The 27,803-nt window shown below is 43.1% G+C and overlaps 1 protein-coding gene, 1 non-coding gene and 1 pseudogene across 2 annotated transcripts in view; 2 read left to right on the top strand and 1 right to left on the bottom strand.

Moving 5' to 3' along the window:
* Positions 1-27,803, top strand: part of VAT1L (vesicle amine transport 1 like) — a 144,669-nt gene that overhangs the window by 12,414 nt on the left and 104,452 nt on the right. Inside the window, exons 2-3 of the mRNA XM_033128944.1 lie at positions 9,999-10,128; positions 14,487-14,702. Of these exons, the coding sequence (XP_032984835.1) occupies positions 9,999-10,128; positions 14,487-14,702 (346 nt within the window). The remainder of the gene's footprint in view (positions 1-9,998; positions 10,129-14,486; positions 14,703-27,803) is intronic.
* LOC117035675 (small nucleolar RNA SNORA15) lies at positions 13,711-13,858 on the bottom strand. Its single transcript, XR_004425245.1, has one exon. It is a non-coding gene; the product is annotated as a small nucleolar RNA SNORA15 (small nucleolar RNA).
* On the top strand, positions 25,912-26,966 carry LOC117035191 (high mobility group protein B1-like; annotated as a pseudogene).

Below are 27,803 nucleotides of genomic sequence, written 5' to 3' on the forward strand. Positions count from 1 at the left end.
AAGAAAGAAGGAAAGAGCTTGAGCCACTCCTAGGTATTTTCCTACTTACACCTTCAGTGGAGGAATTATTGTCTGGGAGCAGTGAACACTGAAAGATGGCCTTTCAGACCAACCTCTGCCTTGGAGCTACTCACAGTGTACGGGGAAGACAGTAGGGGGTGATGCTGCCACGCCTCCTTCGTAGGCTAATTAAATTAAAATATTAATGAACTGAAAAAAAAAGTCCAGGCCCTCCGTCACAGTAGCCACATTTCATGTGTTCTGTAGCCACGTATGGCAGGTGGCCACCACCTTGGAGCGTGGGTACAGAACCGTTCCTTCCCTGCAGAATGTTCTAGTGAGCAATGCTGCTCAGTCTTCACTCCATTTTTTCCTACTGAAACAGCTGTTTTACCAAACACTGTCTTTTATCAGCAGCAATGTCACGGGAGATCACTGTCATGTTATAGCAAAAACTGACGGTTTTTCTATGGGGACCCCGCCCCTCTGGGTCTCCAGTGAGAAGTCAATCAGGAACCACTTTGCGCTGAGATGCTCACTGCCGTTCCTGCTCTGTGGAGAGGTGGGAGGAGGCTGGAGGTTGAGAGAACGGGAGCAGAGGGCATACCCATTCCTACCTGATACTTTCCTGGGGAGGCCTCCATGAGTCCAGCAAAGCAAGTGACAGCGGCCCTCTCTGTGCTACCCTTGACCTTTGTACTCCTTCCTGTGGGGGAACTGTCATGCCGTGAAGTCATTTATTTGTTTATCTCTGAACTGCTGGGAAGCAGAGATGTCATTGTCACTGTTGTAACATTAGTACTGAGCCAAGTGCCAAACCATGGAGGGCCTGCTGGATTTAAACTGAATTAGATTGAATATTTTACATAAGCAATATTTTTCACTGCCAGGCCCCTGTTTGAAGTCAATGACTTGGTCAACATCTAACATGGAACATACAGAATTTCCTGTTCTGGAACCTTCTTAGGAATAAATACCTGCTGTGTACCCAGGAGAAGCTAACACTAACTAACTCTAGGTCCCAAAATCAAGGGGTTAGTCTTAGCATCAGGGAGAATCTGTGTCGGACCCATTTGCTCCGTGATTTTCTGTTTCTCTTGAGAAGTAGCTCTTGATATTTAGATTCTCAATGTATCTCCCTGGCCATTTTGTTCCCGTGTTGAAATACTACCGACGTGTGTTTTGAACACGAATTTGGGCTTATGATCAGAATATATCTCCTCTCTTAGAGGGAATAGAACAGACTTGTACAATGATCGCCCAAGCTGTCTTGCCCTCGTCATCAGTCCGGGTTTTAGGGATAAACAAGCACTACTTTCTTAATAGGTAAAGTGGTCGGTTACAAAACACGTCAGACGCGTCAGAGAACTTCATACGTCTCACATGGCCACAGTGGTCTGTTTGTCTAAAACCGTGGTTGCAGAGGGTGTGACGCAGCATCATGTAGAGCCATATACCAAGGGGAGCAGAGTCAGGAGCCATAGAGCAGCAATGGGGAGAAGAGAGTCTAAGCACCTCTAACATACCCTTTTCTACCTCTGGGGGGAGCACAGGTGAGCTCTATCCTGAGGTCCATCCAGGACACTTCCGGCTGTTCTCAAACAATGCCGTTGGAGGTTTGTCCTTGTTTTAGACAATGAGTGTTTGTCCTTTCACAGCAGATTTGTTATCAGTCTATTCTCACAGTCTTGAGATAACAAAAGGGTGCTTAAACAAACAAACAAAAAGAATTGGGAGCAAGTTTTTCTGACAGCAATGCCTATATTGTCCTAGGCATTTTCAAGTTATCAGCAGAGATGAACAAACAAAAAAAAACGAAGACTTCAGTCCTGGGGAAATAAGGGAATGAATCAAACATCTGCTTCTTTGCCCCTGCCTTGATTTGGAGTTAAATGTTTTGATGCAGATAGCGGCAGCAGGACTTGAGAAGAATAAAGAAGGGCACACGTTCCAGGGCTGCTTTTGCTCAGAGCAAAGCTTCGCATTAGGCCCTCTTGCTCTTATTAGAGCTGACAGAGGCTTCCGCTGGATGCTGATCATGGATGTTCAATTTGGCAGTGTTCTCCTGATTCAGGGCAGGTCTCCTCCAGCGTTCCCTGATCTCCAGCTTCCCACAAACACCTACAAAGCCCTGAGCTACTACTGTTGTCCATGGATTTGTCCCAGCGATTACCCATCCTGCATGTATGTTTTTAATAACTGAAAATTGTTTATAAAACCCTGTAAAAGGCTCTTCTTCCCCACTCTCCCCCCCGCATCGTTATTGAGATACAATTGACGTAGAACATCTTGTACGTTTAAAGTGTACAGCGTGTTAATTTGGTACATTTATACATTGCAAATTGATTACCACCATAGTGTCAGCTCGGAGCTCTAGCTTGTCACATAATTACCATTTCTTTTTTGTGGTAACATTTTAGATCGACTCCTGCATGCATTTTGACAGTTCATCTGCTTTTACCCTTCTCTTGTTTCTCCGTCTCCATCCGTTCCTTGATTCTTTGATCTCTTTAATTCCTCCATTTCCCTTTCCTCTCATTCTTTCAGGTCCCAATTTAAAGATCTCCGTCTCCTTTCTGCCTTCCCAGTATTAGTTATAAGATACCCTAGAGCTTTCCTCCTCAGGGACCGCTGTGCAAAGGAGCTCCATAAATATTCACCATCAGTGACAACTGCTCTGTGACCACAATGGAATGAAACCCCGAAAGGGAGCTCATACCACCCCTCTTGTAGTGGATGCTGGGTGTCACCCAGACACCCTTTCCAGACCCAAGCACTCATTGCCCCAGGTACTGGGAGTGATGGCTGTTGGGGGCTCATGGCTGATTCCCTCCTGAGAAACTGCCCTCAGCTGAAGGACGCCTCCTTGCCCAAGGTTGCACCCCCCACAGACCCACCAGAGGCAGTTCTCATCTGATGACTAGCTGATGCAAGGGTAAAAAGGCCCCATCCCCTTGCCTTGATTCATGATGACTTGATGGACCATCCTGGCTCTGGAACTTTCTGTGGATAAATTGAGTCCATTTTACTACTACATCAGTTTTCGGCTTCTCCCTTCTACTCAGTCCAGCTTCCCTCACACCCAGATGGGTGTTGTTCCCTGGAGCCCTCCCTAACAGACTTTCTGCATGCAAATCTCAGAGTCTGCTCCCTGGCTCTGGCACCTTCTTTGCGTGATAATGATGGTGACAGAGTGGCGGTGGTGATGGCAATGATAACAGCTCATGCTTATTGAGCACTTACTGTGTGTGAGGCACTCTGTTTTGCATGTAGTGCCACATGCAATCCACACCAACACCCCGTAGGGTAAGTATGTCACTGTCCCATTTTTAAGATGAGAGAATTGAAGTTCAAGGAGGTCAAACCACCCACTTGAGGAGGAGCCAGGCAGGAAGCCAAAGCTAAGAATTAAATTCAGCCTTGGGGACTACAGAGGACCACCGGAACAATTCTTTGGGGAAACCTTTGTTTTAGACTTCATGGTTTCCTTGCGTGTAGCACATCTCCTGGTGGCTGTGAGCACTCAGCCCACACGTCTATAAAACCACTCATCTATAAAACCACTCATCGCAGCTTTGTAATCAGCTTTGATGATTCTGTTTCCCCATGGGAATTTTGAGCCCCTGCTAACTTTGGATATCCAGTACCTAATGTATGTTCAGTATATACTGTTTCCTTGAAAATAAGACCTAGCTGGACAATCAGCTCTAATGCGTTTTTTGGAGCAAAAATTAATATGAGACCTGGTGTTATTATATTATACTATGCTATATTATGTTATATTATATTATGTTATATTATATTATATTATATTATATTATATTATATTATATTATATTATACCCGGTCTGATATTGTAGTGAAATAAGACCGGGTCTTATATTAATTTTTGCTCCAAAAGACGCATTAGAGCTGATTGCCCGGCTAGGTCTTATTTTCAGGGAAACACAGTAGCCAGTGTTCAGTGTGACTGATGAGTTGAGAAGTCCCCTCCTTGTAACTGGGAAAATGGAGTGATGGTCTCTCAAAAGGAGAGCAAAGTAGTCAAGGGCAAAGCCTCTGGTGTCACATCACTTTCTTTCACACCTTGGTTTTGTGAACCTCAGTGTGCCTCGATTTTGTTCTCTGTGCTTATGGGAAATACCATTTGTCTCTGAGCATTGTTATGCCTACAAAGCACCTAGCATGATGCCCGACACATAGTAGGCAATCCCTAAATGTTATCTATTACAATTAGTAGCCACGATATTTTCTCCCCATATCCCATCATCAGAGGACTTGGAATGGGGGTTTCTAAACATCTGCTAGCTTCCTGTGTCCCTCACACCAGCACCAAGTCCTGTGTGAGGACCCTTCTCTGAAGGGGTCCACCTCTTCTTGGACATTCTCCTTCATGGGCAGAGCTGACAATGGGCCACTAGAGAAGTTTTTCTCTATCCTAATGGCACGTGAGAGTGTGAGCCTGGGCTGAAGGGACTCTCAGAGCTGGGGTCTGGGTGTGCACATTTACAGAAACAAGAAGAAGAAAACAAACACCATGGTGATCCTGACATGCCTCCAGGAAATTGTACTAGAGGCTCAGTTAGGCTGCACCCTCCTGTGGTCAGCAATTACTTCTATGGGGGAGGGGAATGAACTGCCATTGCTCACAGTGAGGCTTCATGGTCTTTACAGAGTACTTGTTACACATGAATTCAAAGTGTCTCAGAGATATTTCATAGACTCCTAAGAGCTCATGATTCAAGACAACTGAAAGCACGTCAGCGAGTCCTGTGTTCTAAATCCCCTCCACGGCATCTTGCATGGTCTTCATAAACACCCTCAGTGACTAGAAATGTGACAGCCTAGCGGAGATTGTTATCATCAAGTGGGACACAGAAGTCAATGGCCTGATAATTACATTCTCAGAGAATACAAATCCAAGAGGAAGAGCCAAGTTTTGGGATGAAAAGAATTAGGATCCGAGAAAGAGCCAGGCAAATTGAATGATGAACCTAATCTAATAAGACCACAGATATGACCACATTTAACAAGGGCAAATACCATCCTTTGGACTAGGATCAACAAATTCAAATGCCCTAGAGGATAAGAGAGCTTTTCATTTTCTTATCTGTTTAATAATCATCTATTAATTTGTTTAACTTGCCTTGTTTCAAGAACCTGCAATAGCTTAAAAAGAAATGATTCAGCGGTGATTCTCTAAGTGGTGCCCCGACCACCAGTAGCAGCACCTCCTGGAAACTTGTTAGAAACATAAATTTTTAGACCTCACCCTAGACCTACTGAGTCAGGAACTCAGGGATCTCAGGGCTCAGGTTAATCTGTGTATTAACCTACCTCCTCGGAATTCTGATACACAATAAAATTTGAGAACCACTGTAACAGAGTTTAAGATTTTTAAAAATGGAAAGTCCAAAGCATTCAGAAAATTAAGAGGAAGTTGTGCTAGAATAACATAGAAAATGAATGACTAAAGTCCTGCAGTTTTGGGAGCAGGGAGCTACCAATTTGGCTCAGAGCTTCCTAATAGCCATTGCAAAGAAAGACATATAATCAGTTCTATACTGTACTGGGCCTGTGAGATCCATACAACAAACTTTGTGGTGAGATTCGAAGAAAACTCCTCTGTCTTCATGAAGAAGCAAATATGTATTGTAACAAATGATATGCTCAAGAACACCCCTTCAATAAGTAAAGCAATGGGTTTCTGAAGGTTATTTCTTTTGTCATCTGTCTCTTAATGGGACCAGTGATGGGGCAAGACTTGGGATTTCTACTGAGTAGGAGATCAAATCTATGATGGAGCTCTGTGTCTATAGAGAAGCAGGCTGCTGGAAGAGGGAGATGTTCCATATATTGTTCTCTGACAATGTTTAGATTCCCGTGGTCAGTGTTGAAGATACTGACAACTTGAGGAAAGAACAAGATGGCAAGAGACCGAAAATCCTTTTATGTAAACTCCCCCTGCCCGCCTTTCACCCGGAGCAAAAAAGACAAGGGACCCTTTCCATACCTACTTGCCTCTTCTTTGCTTAACTCGTTCTTTGGGTCAATTTTATTTCAAATTGGGAAAGTAATAAACTATAGCCAGGTGGCTTCTGCCATCCACTTAGTGTATCCTTTAAGAAATCATTTGTGTCTTCTCTAATACTATGAGCGTATCTAAAAGAAATGAACAGACCCCAAACCACAGCTTTGGGGAGAATACACAGCAGACTACCATGGTTTACAGATGACAGAATGACAGCCTCGCCGCAGAATGACAGCCAAGCAAAAATTCAAGCTTGGAAGTCATGTGAGAAAGGCTCATATCCCAGTCTGGTACCGACCTGCACAACATACTTTCCCTTCTCTAGGCCTCATCTTCCTCGTGCACACAACGGACATTAAAATGGTCCACACATCATACCTAACATGCAGCATCATCCTAATGGGAGATGCTGACTCATGGAGATGCCAGCAGACTCTACGAGAACACTAGTAGGACACAAAATGAAGGCAGCTAAGCCTCTCTCATGAGACTTTACAGGGTTCACGTTCATCACTTAATAGATAACAGAAAATAAAGGACAGAGGCCCAGGCTAGCTTGCCTTACTGCAGCTTCTAAAGAGAAGATAAGTATCCCAAGTCGCTGTCTTTTACCAAGACCCCCAAGCATCTCTCCCTTTCTATCTAAGCTTTGATTTTGATGATATTTTAAGCAGAGCCCACAGGATAAAGGAGCATCAGGTGACCAGAGTATGAGAGCTGGGAGGACTGCAGGGACTCAGCCAACGCCCGGCAGCTCACTGAAGGCAGCGTCGGAACTGTGACCCATGCACCCTGTCTGTTTCCTTTCACCATTTCCTCTTAGTCTTCTTGTCCCTGCCTCTTGAAAGTATTGGTTTTAGTAACATTTGATTTGCTCACGTTTGCGATTTCATGGTGGCATGGCATGCACGATAAAAAGGAGTCTGAAGACCTTAATTCAAGTCTCAGTTCTGCCAGGTACTCATCGTGTTGTTTTCGACAAGTCAGTTTTCTCATCTGAGTCTCAGTGTTCACATCTGTTTAATGAGAATGAGAATATCTGCACTTCTTGTCTTTCTGGGATTGTTACAAGGTTTCATGAGACGTGTATGAAAGCACACTGTAAACTGCACTATGCTATGCAAATCGAAGAGTGCTATTATTTAAAGAAACAGTCCCCAAATTTCCCTGTATCATCTATCACATCCCTCCCTCATCCTATGATTTGAGTTTTTCAGGGTCCCTTTCTCAAACCTCTGCCTCTATTCCTTCAGCAGGCTATCACCCTGGAAGCCTAGCTTTTAACTCATAGTTTAGTGTGGGAGGAAGAGAAAATAAAAGTCTTATTTAGTAAAATTATACCAGTCTTTGAGATATATACAGATACCTAGCAGAACGTTATGTCAGGCAGTTTCTCACACGACTTTTTTCAATGATCTCAAATATTTAGAAATTAGCTAAGAGAGAAACCTTAATGTCACCCGCTCTGGCAGTCTGAGTCATCAGACACAGTCATTTACCACCACCCAAAAACTTCCAGGTAAAAATCAAATCATCTTAGAGCATACCAGAAACTATCACTGTGAAGATGCGTGGCTTGATATGCCCCTGTTATTTTCTTGTTGTGGGAGGAAAGAAAGGTGGTAGACCCAAGTTTAAGTCCAGGGTTTCACTAGTCACTGGCTGTGTGGTCTTGGGAAAATACCTGATTATCTTTAAACAATGTTACTGTTTTTTTTTTGTTTTTTTCTGGAAAAAAAAACCCCAAAAAACAATGAGGTCAGACATGTTGGTGGAGTGGGTGATTTAGAGTTATGATGGTATTTGTTTTAGTGTGTATCTTTTGATTTTATGAGACCAAGACCACACATAGAACCCACACTAAGAAGTCCTATTATACAGATGTGTGAAGTAACACAAAAACTCTTGGAAATCACAGACCAGGAGGCGCAGCGAGTGCAGACACTGGACCCTCCCACTCTCTATAACTCAGCAGTGAAGTTTGTCAAGTCTCATTGTGGTGTAGGCTGTTGGCTTGACTCTACTGCTGTTCGCGCTTTGTCTTGTAACTCCCTTACCCACTGGCTTTTTCACGTATGCTCTCCCAAAGCACAGGTCAACCAGAGTCCCTCAAGCTCAGTTCTCTTTTGCGACATCCTTTCTGATAGGACTTAAGTTGTTCACCAGCGGCATGTTTCCCAATTCATAGTTTTTGAGAAAACATCGAGCTCTTGGAGCCGCTCATTTATTTCCTGCTAAGAAATGGGTTCATGCTTAGATTATGCATGGCCACTCCTCCCCAGTTGGGTCCACCATCGTCTGTCAAAGAGATAAGAAGCCATAAACATGGAACCTTGAGTGTGCCTCTTCAGCAAGGATGGTGGGTCAAGTTCTCATAAAGTAGTAGTACAGGTTGTGTGTGATGGCTTGGATTCTAGAATTTGCTTGAATTTGAATCCTGACTTGACAGTTTCTAAAGATGTGACCTTAAGCAAGTTACTTAACCTTGCCAAGTCTCAGTTTCCTCATCTGAGAAATAGATATGATAGTTATACGTCATAGGAGTATAGTTGAGTTTTAAATAACAAAAGTGAAGCACTTAGCACCATTTCTGCCACAGATTGACTGCTCAGTAAATGCCAGCTACATCCATATCAGGAGGAGGTGTGTTGGCAGGCCCCATAAAACAGGTCTGGCATAACACATAAAGGTACTGCATGAACAATTGTTCACCTCCCCTCTGCATTGACATAAACAACACTGACCCATCCCGGTCCCCCAGCATATATCTGTTTCACATTTCTTTCCTGAAGGTGGGTGGTACTCTCCACGACCCTCATGGAATCACTGCATGCCTCACTGAGGAAATGGGATGCTACAGACTTTTATAAAGTCAGTCTTAGCTCTGCTCACTGGACTTGGGTAGCTGGCTCTCAGTTTCCCATCAAGGTGCCCATTTCATGATGGATGGAGACTGAATGAAGGCAGCTTCACTGAGAAGCACAACGAGCGTCTAGGATGAAGCCTTCTCCAGGGTTCTGGCATGTTCACAGAACTGTCAAGTAATTTCTGCTGGCAGTTCTCCGTCAGGGTCTTGGGAAATCATAGGTTTTCATACAAAGGAAGATACAGTGAGCTAAAATATGTGTGAAATGTTAAATGCAATTCCCAGTTGTAGCTCTTTAAAAACACACACAGTTTGGAGTATTGGTAGCATCATTAGAGTTAAGTATATGGGTTTCTAAGGGAATGACTTTGATATATTTAATAATTTTCTTATTTCAAAAACAATAAGTTAGTAGACAATACCTAATAACTTCTTATCCAGAGATAACTAAAAGTTTTGAAACAAATCCTCCAGCATTCCCCTATCCTTTGGTCCGTCCCTTTGATCTCTCTTCTTCGAGTCACTCTCATCCAGCTGGACATAATGTCCTTTCTCGATGGCTCATAGTCATCATTATGGTTGCTGTTTATGGCCCAGTGCTGGTGTAAATCTGTGTGATGAGAGGTGTGACGGTTGCTTTGAGACCTTTTCAATTAGGTCTTTTTTTTCTCTTTCTTTCTCATAGATTGGCTGGTAGCCATTGTGTCTGGCTGCTTTCCACGTGTCTTCTTATAACTTCTTCCTAGTGTATTTTTCACTCATGATTAAGTGCTAGAATCGCTAATGACTGGCCTATTCAATATGTGTTTTCTAAAGTCAGAGTAAGCGGGCTCTGAGGAGGACAAAAGGGCTATCTTTGGAATCAGATGCAACTGCTATTTTAACTGCCAGGAAAGTGTTACTGGTCTAGAGAGATAATTGAGTTTTGCTTTATTGGTGACATTGGCCTAGGTAACGTTATGCTTTTCGAGAAAGGAAAAAGAAAGGAGAGAGGAATGAGGGGAGGGAGTGAGAGGAGTAAAGAAGAGGAGAAAAGCCAGGCTACTACTTTTTTGGGGATCTCGCTTTGAATTTCTCTCTTTTCCCATTTGCTGTTCACAGTGGTTTAAACTTCATTGACTTAATGGTGCGACAAGGGAATATCGACAACCCTCCCAAGACTCCCCTGGTGCCAGGTTTTGAATGTTCTGGGATTGTCGAAGCTCTGGGAGACAGCGTGAAAGGATACGAGGTAACGTTCTGACTTTTGACGGAAAGAGTAATAATTATCTGGAATCCACTACGAGAAAACTTATGCGAAAGCACTTGAAATAATCTGTGACGCATATTGTTATTGCTGTTTTATTGTTTGGTTTTGTTAACAATATTTATAAATGATAGGACTCTCCAAGTGTCTCATGTACCATCTTGATGCTTCTGGCAACAGTCTGGTGGCCAGAGGACATCTCATCATCCTCTTTGTTCATGTTAGATAGCTATTAAATAAGAGTATTTGGTTTTGGATTAACGAAGTGTGTATACTCCCTCTTCCCACCCATGGCTCCAATTTTCCCATCACTTCAGGCTCAAAAATCAATTATAAAACACAAAAGCTGAGGAGAAATAGCCTCTGTTTTCATAATTGGATTCCTTTAAATATCTACTTACTGTGCATTTAAACGATCATTTATAAATCGTTATTTCAGACATTGGCCAAGTGGCATTTTTGGATAAAAATTTTAAAACCAAAGGGTAAAGGCACCTGATAATGGGACAAATTGGTCATGGGTTGATGGATTTGGGAGGAGGGCAATGGACAAAAAGGATTATTATATTATTCTGACTAATTTTGTACACCTTCAAAATTCTCCATAGTAAAAAAAATTTTCAGTCGGTGAGAGGATATATGATCCTTCATACCATTTTAATGCAAATAAAATAGAATCCGGTCTATAAAAACTGAAAAACTGTGGGCAAATCAATTGCACAAAACTACGGTAGTTTGGAGTCAGAAAAACCAATAGAAATCAGGTACAAGAGCTCTCGCTTGTAACTAAGTGCTTCCCCAGGGAGATGTGAATAAAGCTAACATCTGAGAATCTGCTATCACCGGAAACTTGGGCAAGTTATCTTTTTTTTTAGCCTCACCACAATCCTGCCAGGTAAAGATTGTTACTATCTCCTTAGAGAAGAGGTGCATACGGGTTCAGTCATTTTCTGTGAGGCCCAAAAGGTGAATCTGGATTCAAGTCACCAGAACCTTTTCACTCTTCTTAAAATATCCTGATCTTTGCCCTTGCTCCCAACCTACAAATGTTGCAAAACTAAATGCAGGAAGGAAACTCCTATAAAATGCAATGCCAAAACGCCCTTGGAATTGAACGTGAGCCTGCTACTCAGTCTCGGTGCATCTGAGCCTCCGTGCACTCTGAAAAAACATCAATGTGCTCCAAATTCATGATGATGAACGTCTGGGCATCTCATCCCACCCATCAGTCTTTTTGTCAGTGGTTTCCAGCTAACACAGCAGAAAAATGTTGAGAGAGAAGAAGTAAACAGGCTTTTTCTTTCCTCTCATATGACTTCATATTTTCTGTCCCCAGGTAAACAATATAACCGGAGGCAGCACCATCTCTCCCTGAAAGTGCTGCGTATAAGAAATGCCATGTTTCCCAGAAAATAAGACTTACCCTGAAAATAAGCCCCAGTTAAGATCTCAGCCAGACGGACGCATTTAGTACGCTGTGACGATGTTCCAGAAGAAGATGACATGACTGTATTTGAATAAATGCGGATTGTTGTACATGAAAAAATAAGACATCCCCTGAAAACACGCCCTAGTGCGTCTTTGGGAGCAAAAATTAATATAAGACCCGGTCTTATTTTTAGGGAAATACAGTATTATCTTCTTCTTACTCTGCCCTATGGCCCCAAAGGACAAGATCATACTAGTAACTCCATTAATCCTGCGCAATAAATAAACAACCCATTATCTTAGAATATGACAGTAGATACGGATGTCGTTGGCTTTGGTTTAGAGGGAGGACTTCCTATGTTTAATTATATACTGGGGGTGCCAAAAAAATGTATACACACTTTAAGAGATGTTATCTATGCTCAAGCAGTAGTTCGCCGTAATCAGAAGTATCTGGACCCTGATGGTAACCACGGTGAGCACCTCTTGTAATTGCAGATGTCAAACGTGACGTGTATTCATCTTTTGTTATCAGTATATATTGAGTCTTACAATTAATACAGTTTTTTTCCTGCCTTAAAATGTGTACATATTTGTTTGGCACCCGCTGTATATTTTCCCTTCTGTATGATCTTTCTTCGGCTACTTAGCTCTGACTTGCTTCTTGTCAAACCTCCCCTTCACCCCACTTCCCTCCGGTGCCTTTCAGCTGCACAAAGGAAAGAAACCACCTACAGGTTTCCCATCAGGGTGTGATTTGGGAGAAAACCAATACTAATAGTTTCTCTATCATTTTGACTTAAGAGTTTTAATCACGTTGGAGATGGAATTCCATGCAGCAGCATGCTGAATAGCTCTTCTGGTTGATCAATGGCCAGGGAGGCTTGAGAAGTTGTTGCCAGAGACACAGCAGTACAAGAATAATTTGGGCTCCGTCGCCTAGGGCTCATTTTTTTTTTTTCCCCTTAATAGAATCAAATCATGAAGGGAGTCGGATTTTTTTTTTTTAAGTTGCCTACCTCTGGACTCTGAGGTTGGGGCTGATCTGATGGCCTAGCCACTTTTTCCATGTTGACAATGCAATGGAAATGACATGAAGCAAAGGTGACTGAGAGACACGGAGCAGTCAGCCCTACGGGGATGACAATGACCACCACTGTAAGGTGGATGAAACACTCTTCATTACCTCGGCGTTGACGCTGGAGGCCATCGGCTACTCGGGGGCACTGAGTCTGTATCTTTGGGTTGTCACGCTTCTGTGCAAAAGAGGATGCCAGTGTTAGACCTCAGTGATCCCCTGGTCCAAGCCATTGCATTTAAGATGATATTCCCAACATTCATCATTTGGTCTTCAACCTTCCCAGGGATTAAGACACTCACTGCCAGGGGGACAGCCTCTCCCTTGCATCAGTTTCTTCATGAGACAGCTATTCCTTCTGCTTCATGAAATATAATGGGTCTATATTTAGCTGTTGATCAAACTGTGAATTCCATGAGATCAGGAACCAACCTGTTCTTTTTAAGAGTTAACATTGATTGCTCTTTCCTCATTTTACATGCACTGTGCTAAGTGCGTTGCATGCATATATGTTATGTAATCTTCATAAGGACCTTTTCCTAATATTATATTCTTTTCAGAGGTGAGGAAACTGAGACTGAAAGAATTCAACCAACAGTCCCAGACTTGGTAGATTTCCCTGTTGTACACCCCTATATAACTTCATGTCTGCTTCGCAGCACTTATCTCAGGTGTGATGAATTAATTATTTGTATCTGCGTCAGCCTAACCAGATTCAGATCCTGGCCTATCTCCTCTCTAGCTACACAGCATTGGGCATGTGCTGTAATCTCTCTTTGCATCAATTTGAATATCTGTAAATTCTATGTTCATTCATCTGTGATAAGGGACTCGTACACACCCCTCTCATAGGAGGCTTTTGTTGTTTGTTGAATAGGGGTAGAAGAGAAATGCTATATACAAAAGCCATTACTTTATTAAGAATTCACTACGACCACAGCACATTGACTATTAGATTTGGAAGTCATGGTACAAGCCACTAACATACCAAATAGCAGAATGGTTCGCTTTAACTAGCACTTGGCAGCTCCTACACGCTATTACCAAATACTAGTTCATTTATCTGTTTTTCCCTTTAGTAATGATATGCTATGAAAAAAGCTTAGCATACCATCATAACCATTTTAAATGGAGGACAGCTCTATTTTTTTTGACATGGTGTCTGGCTATATAAATTATCGGTAAAAAGAACACAGTATTCAGCCATGCCTTAATAGGGGTTTTGTAAAGATTACATGAGTTGAAACACGTGACACCCTTAGGCCAATGCCTGCCGTACAGTACTTGTGCGATAAATGTTAGTTGTTCGTCACACCTGGTGGCTGCTGTTTCACTCGAAACCTGGTAGTTCTTGTGCAGTCTCCTGCACTTAGATTTATGTGGCTCTTCTGATGTACCACATTCAGGTCCACTGTGATTAGTAACCGGTTAACGTTTGATGCAAATGCCACAGTGAACTCGCCTGGCAGGACATCCATGTGGGGTGGCAGAGAACAAACCAGAGTAGATTTTACTCCTCGCCTTGACGTTTAACCTGCCCTGTGGCTCAGTTTTCCTCAGTTCCAAAAACAGAGATGAAAGGAGAGGTTCAGCAGTAAAAGGACCTTCCAACACTGACATTCCCCAGTGTGTGATGTGATGCACATTGTGCATTTATGCTCAAGAAGAGGAGCACAGAGCCTGCCATGAAATTGAGAGGCAGGGCAGGGTGTGCATATTTGAGGTTCTCTGTTTTCTGGGAAAGAATCTACAGTTTTCATCAGATTATTGAGTATTTGAGAAACTCCTCAGAAAAGGTGACGAAACCCCAACTAACCCTGTGCTTCCCTGTGTCCAGATCGGGGACCGTGTCATGGCATTTGTCAATTATAATGCCTGGGCAGAGGTGGTCTGCACGCCCGTGGAGTTTGTCTACAAAATCCCAGATGACATGAGCTTCTCCGAGGCTGCTGCGTTCCCCACGAACTTCGTCACAGCCTACATGATGCTCTTTGAAGTTGCCAACCTCCGGGAAGGGATGTCTGTGCTCGTGCACTCGGCTGGAGGTGGCGTGGTAAGTGGACTGCTTGTCAGTCCTCTTCCTTGAGGTCATGGTGGTGAAAGTGGGGTAACACCCAAGTGACAAAGAGATGCCGATGTGAGCTGTGCCCGTTCATAGGGACAACCTCTATAGTTCTGGTGAAGCGCACATGGATAGAGGAGCTCATAGAGATGGTTGCGTTGGGGACAGGGTAAGCCTCAGAGATGGTTTCTCTGGAGTTTGAGAAGTCTCCAAGGCAGCATGTTAGGACTCAGTGAGCCTCAGAGATGGTTTCTGTCGAGAAGAACTCTCAGTCTTGGTGTCAATCATCGTGAGATGCCTCACGGTCCTGAACCACTTTTATTTGAAATGCCAAAGTGGTGGATGATTTACTTTTTTAATAAATTGCCATGGATTCTAGATTGTTCCCATGTGAATGACATCCTTATTCATCTGTGTTCTGACATATTTTCTTGAGTGGGAGAGAGGTGGACTGAGACGATTGTACTAGCACAATGGGAATGACACGTACACCTAAGTACACCCGTGAGGGTGGTTGCATATGTGAATGCCATCTATCAGGTGTGTCTTTGATGAAGGGGAAAATAATAGAAATAAAAATTGCTGCTCTGGAGCTCAGGGATGGCAGTAATTCCTTCTGTGATTTGGATGTGTCTCAGAGCCAGTCATTCGTGCATACTGCATGCCTGCCACACAGCAAGCACTGTGTATCCATCACGGTCTGCTGGGGTTGGCGTCGAACTCCAGCCTTTCCGAGACTGAGAGGCTACTCATTAATCCAACAAGTACTTAGTGAATACATATGATGTTCTGGACGCGACGGTTTCGAAATAAGAGAAGGTCCCGATATACCATCTAGTAGGGTTTGAGAAGTTCTCATTGTCCGGAATTCCGTAGTTTGATGAACTCAGAGATGAACTCTTATGATTCAGTCTATCTTGAAGATATTTTCGCTGGAGGTTACACTAACATTGAATTTTTTTTTTTTCATCTTGGCTTTCTACGATGATCAAAACCCTACATAATATGAAGCACATTTCTGTTTCTGTTCTTCCTTTCTGAGAAGGCAAGCTCTCATACAAACAACAGGAAGGCCAAGAGACAAAACTTTAGGAAAGCCTTGAGAGGAATATCTGCAATCACTTTAGCAAAATGTGCTGATGTCTTTTGACCATGAGTAAAGATATAATAAAGCTAAACATCCCTTAGAAAAGAAATGAATGTCAGTGCCAGTTAATCTGCTAACAGCAAGCAAGCCATTTAGAATTCTGGCATTTATGATCCTAGTGTGCTCAGCATACAAAGCATTAGAGGTTTGTTTTCATATTATATTATCAGCATAAGTGCCAGTCTTTACAATGGTGCTAAACTCAGTTCTGCTGAGAGTCAGTGTTTAAACATTGGCACTGATGATGTTTCCTTTCATGTTTTTATTTCATTTTTTTTTCATTTGAGTTTGTTCCTGGAACAAAGAGGAATGTGTCAGGAGCATGTCTCTCACAAAAGAGAAAAAAATCTCGGGAAATAAAAGTTTTTACCGTGTCTCATTCTGGGCTTACAGACATTACAACAGTAAGAACTAAAATGTGAAACAGATGAAGGAACTGGGGGACAAGGATAATGAGGGTAGGAAAATCAGTTGGCATGTATAATGCAGGCTCTGATATCCTAAAGCTTTGCTGAACATGGACGACGGTCTTGGCTCTTAGCTTCCTAACAGTGCGCACAAATAAGGAAAAATGACCAGCCACGTGAGCTAGTGCTCATTTAATAGAAATAAACCAGTCACTATTAAGGAAAACCATACTAGTGCTGCGTTATGGAGACTGAGGGAATATTTCCCTGTGGTTTCTCATAAGAAATGTATGCTGACATGCAAAGAACATCCTCAACAAAACTGTTACAGTAAATGCAACGATTGCCATGATGCTTTTTCTTATGGTCTACCCCTAATGTAGTCTAATGGTGCCTAAGTAAAGCAACATTTAGTGAAAGCAAATATCCTGGGGTCAGAAGGATGTGGTTTGGCTTAACCTGTGGCCGGTTTAACAGTGTGGTTGAACTGCCCATCTCTTAGGTGAGTGGGTCCCCCTGAATAGCGTTTCTCCCAACCAGGATTTGATAGGTAGCGTGCAGCACTGAGTCCACGTGACCATTAAAGGAAAGACTTGGCCAAGTACACATCCATGTACGTGCATACGCAACCAAGCTGGGTGGACTTGACACTGTCTTACAAAATCTAAGGAATCCTAAGGAGAACCCAGACCATTTCATTGCCTCACAGTGGAAAGCCCAGTGATCTAATGACCAAATACCTGGTACCTGTGAGCATGATACCTCACATGGCGAAAAGAATTTTGCAGATGTGTTAAGTTAAGGACTTTGGATTACCCCTGTGAGCCTCATGTAATCACACGGGCCCTTCAAGATAGAAGAGGGAGGAAGAGTCAGAAAGTGATTTAAAGATGCTGCACTACTGGCTTTGAGGATGGAGGAATCACCATGAATCAAGGGATGCGGGTGGGGTTTAGATGCTGGAAGAGGCAAGGAAATGGATTCTCTTCCTGGAGCTTCCAGAAGGAACACAGCCCTGCTCACACCTTAATTTTAGCCCAATGAGATTTTTTTTGGTTTTTTTTTCTTGACTTCTGATCTCTGAAACTGTAATATAATAAATCTGTGGGGTTTTGTTTGTTTGTTTTGAGCCGCTCAGTATGTGGTGATTTGTTATAGAAGCAATAAGAAACTAATACAGCCATTTTGCCGGGCTGCCCCCCTTTTCACTGTGGAGAGCCCACAGAGGCCCAAAGAAAAACAAGTAGCAAGTAGCCAAGCTAGGACTCACATCCTAATCTGGCTGACTGCCAAACCGACTCTCTTTCCATTCTACAACCTAGAATGTTGGGAGAACCCAAGTCATTCATCCCTTCACTTATTCATCCGTTTAACAAATATCTGTTCAACTTCTACCTAGTGCTAACTATAGACATTTTAAAGAGCCAAGAGACTGTGGCCCGGGCACACATTTCCTTACTTGATATTGATGAGGTGACAAAGAAGGTTAAACCTAATTAGCATAGTTTCCTAAATTGAGTTAATCTTCTGTATGGAGTTCTAATGGTACCAAGACTTCTGTCTGATTTTTATCAAAGGCTGAGATGGGGAATTTGCAGAGAAAATAAGAAATGCCAGCCTACACTGTACTTTTGAAGGAAATGTCAACATAGGATGAGAAAATAGTTTGATCCAGAGCAAGTTTCTTTCTCAATGGAATTGCCCAAGTATCTCTACATCTGTGATGACACGGTTTTTCTCTGACAGTAGCACAGCCAGACGATTTGAGAGGGTAATCCCCTAATCCAATCTTTCAAACCTGGCTAAAAATGGGCTTACAATATTTTAAAGGAAAAGTAACAAAATAAGCAACCCAGCTGGGCTCATGTCAGGAACTTCAAGATGAGGGTTTTGCTGCCAATCCCATTTAACAAGCTCCTAGTATGACTTTGAGTATCTTGCCTGGGGATGTGCGCAGTTTTTGGAGAGTAACATTACTGTTATTATGTGGTTATTTGCACCTATGCCTGACATTTGATGCTTTCCAGCTTTTAGAGTCCTTTTACCTTTTCCATCATCTCATCTGAACAGAGATCTTGGAAAGGAAAGCAGACCTTAACTTTCAGACAGCTTAGACGGTTACCACTCAGTTATTAAATTCTATTCATTATGGATGGGGCATTTCCCAGTGTCATTCAAATCACTTCAAAGGAGAAACCACAGAAGGGAGGGGCAGAAACTACAGAGGGGCCTCATGAGGCTCCCCGACCTCATATGTGGGCCTGTGTGCTAATGGTCCTTCCCGAAAGACTGATTGATCAGATAGCCCTTTAACATTAACCTCTGACAGCCTGGGGTGAGTAGGGATCCTCAGTGTGTTGGAGGACGGGCATGTTGGATAGTCATTCAATTTCAGCAGAAAAGACAAGACCCTCTGCGCAATCACCGTAAAGTCCTTTGTGGGAAACAATAACCATCCCTGATCATGAAAGCCACCAACATCTACCCAGTGACCCAAGCCAGCAACTGTGCTGAGCTCTTCTCCAACGTGCTACAAGGTCCCAGATCCCCTGATTCATTCTCTTATTTATTCACTCTTCTAAGGCATGCGCAGTGAGGGCCTACTGCGTTCTAGACATCGAATTAGGCACTAGGTATTCAATAGAGAACACGACAGAGTTTCTCCTTGCAAGGAGACGTTCTATAAATCAAGGGTGGGCGTGTAAATCAAACAATCACACGAATAAAGGCCAAGTTCTATGAAAGGGAGATACAAAGTGATATGAGTGTTTATAGTAGAGACCTGACCTGGGATAGAAGTGGGGGGGTGGGTGAAATCAGGGAAGGCTTTCCTGAGGAAGTGGCATTTGCACTCCATTCTGAGGCTGATAAACAGGTAAATGGACAAGAGTGGAGGTGGAGGGTAGGGCAAAGGTGAGCACTGGAGGTGGGGAGTGGGTATTTATCAGAAGTGGAGGTGGGGGCCAGGTAGGCTTTCATATACATAATTTCAGACAATAGGACATTTCTTATATCTTCCTGCCTCTCCCTGTTCTATCGACTGCTTTTTGACTTCTGGTCCCAGCATCTCTCACTCAGGTTACTGCAGCAGCCATTTAACTGGCTTCCTGCCCACAGTTTCCTCTCTTAAGTCAGCTTTTTACTCCCAGCCGGAGTGGTTTTCCCAACACCCCAATCTGCTCTTGTCGCTCCTCGCTTGTAATCGACAGACTCCCACTGTTGTCAGGGTAAAGTTCTCTTTAGCTTCCTGGCACGAATGGCCCTTGTCATCTGAACCTTCTCTTTCTCTCTGTCTTTCTCTGGCCACTTCTCCGTATTCCTTTTATTTCACTAGTACAGAAGGGCTTGCAGCTTCCCTAGGGGTGTGGCCGAAATGGCTGCCCACCAAGCTCTGTGCTCGCCTTCTGTAGGTAGAGTTGCTGCTGGCAGGTGACTGCCCAGCCAGGGACTGCAGTTTTAAGCCACCTTCCCCACCTCCTGCCCCTGCATCTAGCTGGAGCCACCTGAGCTGGAGCCAATGGGGTGAGGGCAGAAGTCATGTGATATGTATCACTTCCAGGCCTGCCCCTTCTGACGACATCCTCCGTGCTCTCTCTCTTCCCAGTTTCCTGGCAGATGTCAAGGTTGACCTTGGGAGCACATGGAAAGATGGCAGAGCCTGCACCCTCCCAAGAACCTTAATAACTGCACTTTCCTCCCCGGTCCTGTCCCTGCCCCACTGCCACTGGGACTTTATATGAGAAAGGAGAAGAAAGAAACTTCTGTTATCTTAACTCCTGACATTCCAGGGGTTATCGGTTAAAGCAGCTAGCGTTCCCTTTACTCCACGCACAGGGCATCTGACGTTTCCACCTTTCCAGGCTGCACCTTCCTTCTCCCTCTGCTCTCCTACGGGTGATGGCTAAGGCAAGGGCCCTGGAGTCAGACAGTCTGTGTCCAAAGCCCACCCCCTTGGGCAACCGACTCGACTTCTCAGTTTCCTCATTCACATAGTGGGAACAATGACAATACATTTCCTCCCCAGAGGGTTTCTATGCACGTTAAATAAGCTGATGCCTAGGAAGCACTTAAATAAGGGCAGGCATAAAGTAAGTGTTAGCAATTATCATTATCGCTATGAATTGTTGATTTCCTCCTCTTATCCTCTCCGCCAGCCTTTAAGCCCCTCGGTCAGAGCAACTGGGTCTTGTTCTTTTTGTTCCTGTTTCCTGCCCCATAATAAACACAGTAAATATTTGTGAATCAAACAGCTGTTGCAAGCCATTTTTCTACATTCTAGAAAAGCTATCGGCAGAGCTAAGGAGGGCCCTGTCATTGCGTTAATCCCAGGGGGAAAAATAAAATCCTTCCTGGTGATCTCAATCTACTAAGTGATTTCAATCTACTAAGCAGTCTTTGGTGCCCTTGCTCACGCCATCCCACGTTCTGAATATTCTGCCCAAATTTTGTCAGTATCCAGTGTGCATTGTCAATTAAATGAGGCCACCTCTTCCTGGCTCGTGGGGCTGTCCCAGCCAGCGCCCCCTCCATCATCCCATGGTCCATCTATGCTCAGTCTGTATCCTTTAGGACCACAACTAGCAGGCACATACGTGACGCCTCAGAGCAGGAAGAAAACAAAGACAGACGTGAATTTGTGTCACACACGAGCTGTGTACTAGACTCTTTAAAAACATTATTTATTTAGTCTTATAACAATCGTACCCCACTGGATAGTATGTGACAGTGAAGAGATCGGATTCTGAATTCTAGAGTGAGACGCCATAGGTTTAATCCCAGTTCTACCTTCCCAACCACTCTAAGACTTAATTTCCACATCTGTAAAGTGGGGTGATATTAGTGCCAGCCTTACATGGTACTTGCGAACTTGGAGCATGCTTGGCACATGATAAATATCCAGTGAAATTTAGCTGTTAGAATTTCCAGGTTAAGAGGTTCAGTGGTGTTTCCCAGGCTGCCATGTTAATTAATGGGAGGGGTCATATCTGAACCCAAATATCCAGTGCCAGGAACTCCCGATCCAGCATCCTTGGTACCACATCACAGCAACAGCCTCAGAAACAACTGCACCTCTCTCATTTCTTCTGCTTGCCCCACCTTGAGCCCCCAGATGAGAGGGACTTCTCATAGCAAGACCCCGTGGTCCCCAGCGGCCTGCAACTGTAGGAAACGGAAGCTCTGAAAATTTAAAGAGAACAAAGTGGCTCTATCTTATCCTTCATGAATAATCAAAGGGATGAGGATTAACTGTATCTCAGCATTAGCAGGAAGGGCTGTGGCCTGGGGACTGACTGGAATGGATGAGACCCCAAAAAGCAGGTCCTTATCTTCCTAAATGTCAGAGATGCTTCAGAGACATGTCATGGCCCTACCTTCCTGCTTCTGGAAACCTCTGATGCTGGCAGCCAGTGCCTTGACTCCTCACAAGTCAGCAAAATGCCTTAGGTTAAGAAAAACTATATCTAAAAATATGTCTTCCAAACTGTGTCTGTGCCTGCAAAAGCATCACTTGATGTTTACTCTAGTTGCTTTTAACTCCTTTAGAGTAAATCATGACTGGGTCAAAGAGACAATCTTTATCATAAATATTATAAAGATTGAATTTGGCCTGTGAGACAGGATTCATTCATTCAATATTAGTTGAATAAATATATCAGTTCATTAGGGGTTAACAGCTAAAATACACTGAGCCCTGTAATTTACACATACTGTCTATGAGGTAGATACTATTACATCCTCACTTCAATGGAGAAAACTGAGAAACAGAGAGGTTAAGTAACTTGCTCCAGGTCACATAGCTATAAAGAGGAAGAGTTGGTGTATGAAACCTTTGAATACAGAGCCCATGTTTTTAATTACAGGGTTGTGCCGACAGGTAGGCAGTGCTGAGAGAAGGCCTACTTCTGCTTAGAGCGAGCTGGAATGGATTCCATACCATGGGTGTTGTTGTTGAGCTTTCTTCCCCAGGTACTGAGGACAACCAGGGGTTGCCCAGGAGCTGAAGGATCCTCAGGAGGAAGGGAAAATCTTCTATTGACACAGCTGAGTTCTAGAGAAGTCAGGCAGTTTCAGCACTGGAGCTGCCCTTGATGTTAACTATCCAGCCGAAATTAAACCCCAGGCTGCCATGTCCATGAAGGTAGGGATGGTGTGATCTCATTATCCCTGCATCCTGAATACTGAGCCCAGTGCACAGCACACGGGTGTTACTTGAAAAATATTTGTAGAGGGAGTGAAGGGAGAAAGAGAAAGGAGAAAGAAGGGCCAAAAAAGGCAGCATTTACATTATGGAGACAGTATGGAACTTAAGGGCCCAGAATCTGGAAACCCAGAGCTGGTTTTCATCTTATGTTCTCTGGTTTCCAAATGAGAGACCTTTAACAAGTACTTTAACTTCTTTGGACCTGTTTCTTCATCTATAAAAATAGGTATAACACCTAGCTCATAGTTCTTATATGGTGCTTTAAAAGAGGATTATGTAATTTTAAACAGTTTTAAGTAAAATGTGTAGTAAAAAAATGCCTTAGATAAACATGTGTTTGAACTCCTTGTTTTGTCACTAATTAGATATATGACATCATTTTCTATGTTTTATGTTATTTTCTTTAAAGTGGAAATGATAAAATCCATTTTATAAACTCATTGCTTATCAAATTAAGTGAATGAATGGATAAAACACCTAGCACAGATCAGCTATCAAGAAATACATCCCTCCTGCCTCATATCAAACGGCCCTGTTCAAGTTGGAAAATGTGGTCTTCTTATTTATCAACTTTAAAAGTAATACAAAACAAAGAATAAGTATACATCATATATTAGAATGAATAAATATTGCAACAACAACAACAAAAAGAGGATTATGTAATGGGCTTAACGTGCTCTCTGGCACAAAGAGAACTCGTATGTCGGCTGCCTCTGTTACTATTACTGTTATCACATTGTTATTATTTGATTAGAAAATACTACTCGATGGTACTCTGGCATTTATAGCCAGAATCAAAAGAGCAGCAAATAGAGGGAGATTCAAGATGGTAGAATAGATAAACACTATGCGTGCTTCCTTATGTGGACACATTAAAATTATAACTAAATTATGCAACAATCAACCTGGAGAACCATCTGAAGTCTAGATGAACAGAAATTTTATAACTAAGGATATAAAGAAGACGACATATAGAGACTGATAGAAGGGGCGGAAATGCAAAATGGGCTAACTCCAAACCTCCGTGTGGCAGTTGAGAATCAGGTAGGATATCTCAGCTATGGAGGGTCCCCCCAGAGGACCGAGGGAACCCAGCCCCATACCAGCCTCCCCAGCCTGGAGTACTGCTGCCTGGAAGAGGAGCTCCTATGAGATCTGGCTGTGAAAACAGTAGGGATTCCAACCATCTGGGTGGGACAGAAGGTTGCAGGAAACTTAGATGTCCTCTTAAATGTACAGTACACAGACTCTCTCACTCCCAGGCACTCACCCTAGACTCTGGCAGAGGGACAGTGACTCAAGGGTCATTGGAGACATTGGAGACATAGGGGGGACAGACTTAGGTGTGTGGCTTCAGCACGAGGGCTGGAGGACAGTCAGCATTTTCTCTGTGTGGCATCCTTCTCCCTTGCAGCCAGCAGGTGGGTGCCATCTTTCCTGTGTTGAGCCCTCCCCCACCACAGCCAAATCTAAATCTGATTGGCCTGCTGAACTCCACTGGGAGCTCACTCCACCTAATTCCCCCAACAGTGGAGGCATTTTCTCCCGAACAGCCAGCCCCACCCGCATTGCACTCTTTCTTGGAAAATTATTGGAGCCTGTGGGCCCCAGGGAGCACTACTGGCCTTGGTGTGCTCTGAGACTTGTGCTGATTAGCTCCAGGCTCATCAATGACGCCAAACCAGAGTCTGCATTAACTTGGTGACCACATCTCTTCCCATTCTAGTGACTTCCTGAGATCTTGCCTCACCCAACTCACATACAGCACGAGGCTGAACCTTAATGGAGCTGGCAGGTGGCAGCAGGCCTCAGGGTGTCCTGGCTTTAAGCAGAGCTACCCCAGGTCTGGTACTGGTGGCAGGCATCCTCGGTTCACAGTGTGGCCTCTCCCATGTGCCTCCAACTTTAGCACAGACAACAAACAACTGCAGATCACTTTGTAGTGCCTACCAGGTAGCCCCCAGCCAGTCACAGGCAGTGGTTGACCTGGGCCTGCACTGGAAACCCTCCCAAGAGGCTCCAGAACCAATATACTTGGAGGCTGGCTTCAGATCACAGCAAAACACTGCCCAATTAGCCCCACAAGCGGCACACACAAAGGGTGGTTTCAACAGGCATCAGGGCCTGCTGGGATGATTCCCACTCAGTGCAGTAAGCAGCCCATAAGCTGTGGACATGGTCAAACCCACAGACAATCAGCCTGAGGACCAATGCCACCCACTAGCATGCCAGTAGCAATAAAAACTCAACTGTAACAGGAGAGCACACACAACCCACACAGGGAACACCTCTGGAGCACCTGGAGCAGGTGAGCAGGGAGACTCTGCCACAGGCCCCACAGGACACCTACTACATAAGGCCACCCGGCCAAGACAGGAGACACAGCAGATCTACCTAATACATAGAAACAAACATAGAGAGGCAGCCAAAATGAGGAAATAAAGAAATGTGTCCCAAATGAAAGAACAGGAGAAAAAGAACTAAATGAAATGGAAGTAAGCAACCTACCAGAGACAGAGTTCAAAACACTGGTTATAAGAATGCTCAGGAAACTTAGTGAGTACTTCAACAAAAAGATAGCAAGCCTTAAAAAGGACATAACCATAAAAAAGAACCAGTCAGAAGTGAAGAATACGGTAACTGAAATGAAGAATGCACTAGAAGGAATCACCAGCAGACTAGGTGAAGCAGAGGATAGAATCAGTGATTTGTAAGACAAGGTAGCAGAAAACACCCATCAGGAACAGCAAGAGGAAAAAAGAATAAAAAAAAATGAGGAGCGTTTAAGAGACCTTTGGGACAACATCAAATGCAACCACATTCTCATCATAGGGGTACCAGAAGGAGAAGAGTGCAAGCAAGGGATTGAGAACCTATTTGAAGAAATAATGACTGAAAACTTTCCTAACCTGGTGAAGGAAATAGACATACATGTCTGGGCAGTGCAGAGTCTCAAACAAGATGAACCCAAACAGGCCCACACCAAGACACATTGTAATTAAAATGGCAAAGGTTAAAGACAAAGAGAGAATCCTAAAAGCAGAAAGAGAAACACAGCTAGTAACTTATAAGGGAACCCTCATAAGATTGTCAGCTTATTTCGCAACAGAAACTTTGCAGGTTAGAAGGGATTGGCACAAAATATTCAATGTGATGAAAAGCAAGGACCTAAACCAATGATACTCTACCCAGCAAGGCTATCATTCAAAATCAAAGGACAAATAAAGAGCTTCCCAGACAAGAAAAGACTAATGAAATTCATCACCACCAAGCCAGTGTTACAAGGAATGTCAGAGAGAATTCTTTAAGTCAGGAGAGAAGAAAAAGATAAAAATTATGAATAATAAGATGTCAGTAGCTACATATCTATCAGCAATTACTTTCAATGTAAATGGATTAAATGCTCCAATCAAAAGACATAGGAGAGCTGAATGGATAAGAAAACAAAATCCTTACATATGCTACTTACAAGAGACTCACTTTAAATTGAAACACACACACAAACTGAAAGTAAAGGGATGGAAAAAGTTATTTCATGAAAATGGAAAGAAAACAAAAGTTGGGGTGGCAATACTTATACGAGGAAAAATAAACTTTAAAACAAAGGCTATCACAAGAGACAAAGAAGGACCTAGTAATCCCACTTCAGGGTATTTATGCCCCCCCCCCCAAAAAAAAAAAAAACCAGGACATGGCGGGGGCCTGTGTATCCATATGTTCATTGCAGCATTGTTTACAATGGCCAAGACGTGGAGGCAGCCTGGCGTTGATGGAAGAATGGATAAAGAGGAGGTAGTACGATTGCAGTACACTGAGCTCCATAGAGACAGCACCGAATGCCAGTTGGACGGGCACTGGGCAACCCTGTGCTCACGGAGGAAAAATAAACATGGGCAAAGGAGATCCTAAGAAGCCAAAAGGCAAACTGTCAATCATATACATCTTTTGTGCAAACTTGCCGGGCAGAGCACAAGAAGAAGCATCCATATGCTTCAGTCAACTTCTCAGAGTTTTCGAAGAAGTGCTCAGAGAGGTGGAAGACCATGTCTGCTAAAGAAAAAGGAAAATCTGGAGACATGGTAAAGGCGGACAAGGCCCATTATGAAAGAAATGAAAACTTGTATCCCTCATAAAGGGGAAACAAAAAAGAAGTTCAAGGATCCCAATGTACCCAAGAGGTCTCCTTTGGCCTTTTTCCTGTTTTGTTCTCAGTATCGCCCAAAAATCAAAGGAGAGCCTCCCGGCCTATCCATCGGTGATGTTGCAAAGAAGCTGGGAGAGATGTGGAATAACACGGCTGCAGATGACAAGCAGCCTTATGAGAAGAAGGCTGCAGAGCTGAAGGAAAACTATGAAAAGGATATTGCTGCATACCGAGCTAAAGGAAAGCCCGGTGTGGCAAAAAAAAAAAAAAAAAGGGGAGTTGTCAAGGCTGAAAAGAGGAAGAGGAGGAAGACGAGGATGAGGAGGAAGAGGAAGATGAAGATGATGATGAATAAGTTGGTTCTAGTGCAGTTTTTTTTCTTGTCTATAAAGCATTTAACCCCCCTGTACACAACTCATTTATCTTAAAGAAAAAAATTGAAATGTAAGCCTGTGTAAGATTTGTTTTTAAACTGTACAGTATCTTTTTTTGTATAGTTAACACATGACCGAATGTGTCCTTAGATAGCCCTGTCCTGGTGGTATTTTCAATAGCCACTAACCTTGCCTGGTACAGTATGGGGGTTGTAAATTGGCATGGAAATTTAAAACCAGTCCTTGTTGGTTCACAGCACAAATTAGTTATATATGGGGATGGTAGTTTTTTCATCTTCAGTTGTCTCTGATGTAGCTTATACAAAATAATTGTTGTTCTGTTAACTGAATACCATTCTGTAATTCCAAAAAAAATTGCAGCTGTTTTGTTGCCATTCTGAATGCTTTTAAGTAAATACATTTTTTTTATTTAAAAAAAGAGGAGGTAGTACGTATATACAATGGACTATTACTTGCCTATTGCTTGCTTATATATGGAATCTAAAGAACAAAGCAAACAACAACAAAAAACAAACAAACTCATAGATACAGAAAACATTTTGATGGCTGCTAGATGGGAGGGGGTTGGAGGTATGGGTGCAAAAAGGGAAAGGCATTAAGAAGTATAAATTGGTAGTTACAAAATAGTCATGGGGATGCAAATTATTACATAAGGAATATAGTCAATAGTATGGTAATAACTATGCGTAGTGCCAGGTGGGTACTAAACAAGTTGGGGATTTCTTCTTAAATTGTATAAACGGCTAACCAATCTGCTGAACACCTGAAATTAATATAAAATGATATTGAATGTCAAC

The sequence above is a fragment of the Rhinolophus ferrumequinum genome, chromosome 15 (assembly GCF_004115265.2).
Source record: "Rhinolophus ferrumequinum isolate MPI-CBG mRhiFer1 chromosome 15, mRhiFer1_v1.p, whole genome shotgun sequence".
Classification (NCBI taxonomy): domain Eukaryota; kingdom Metazoa; phylum Chordata; class Mammalia; order Chiroptera; family Rhinolophidae; genus Rhinolophus; species Rhinolophus ferrumequinum.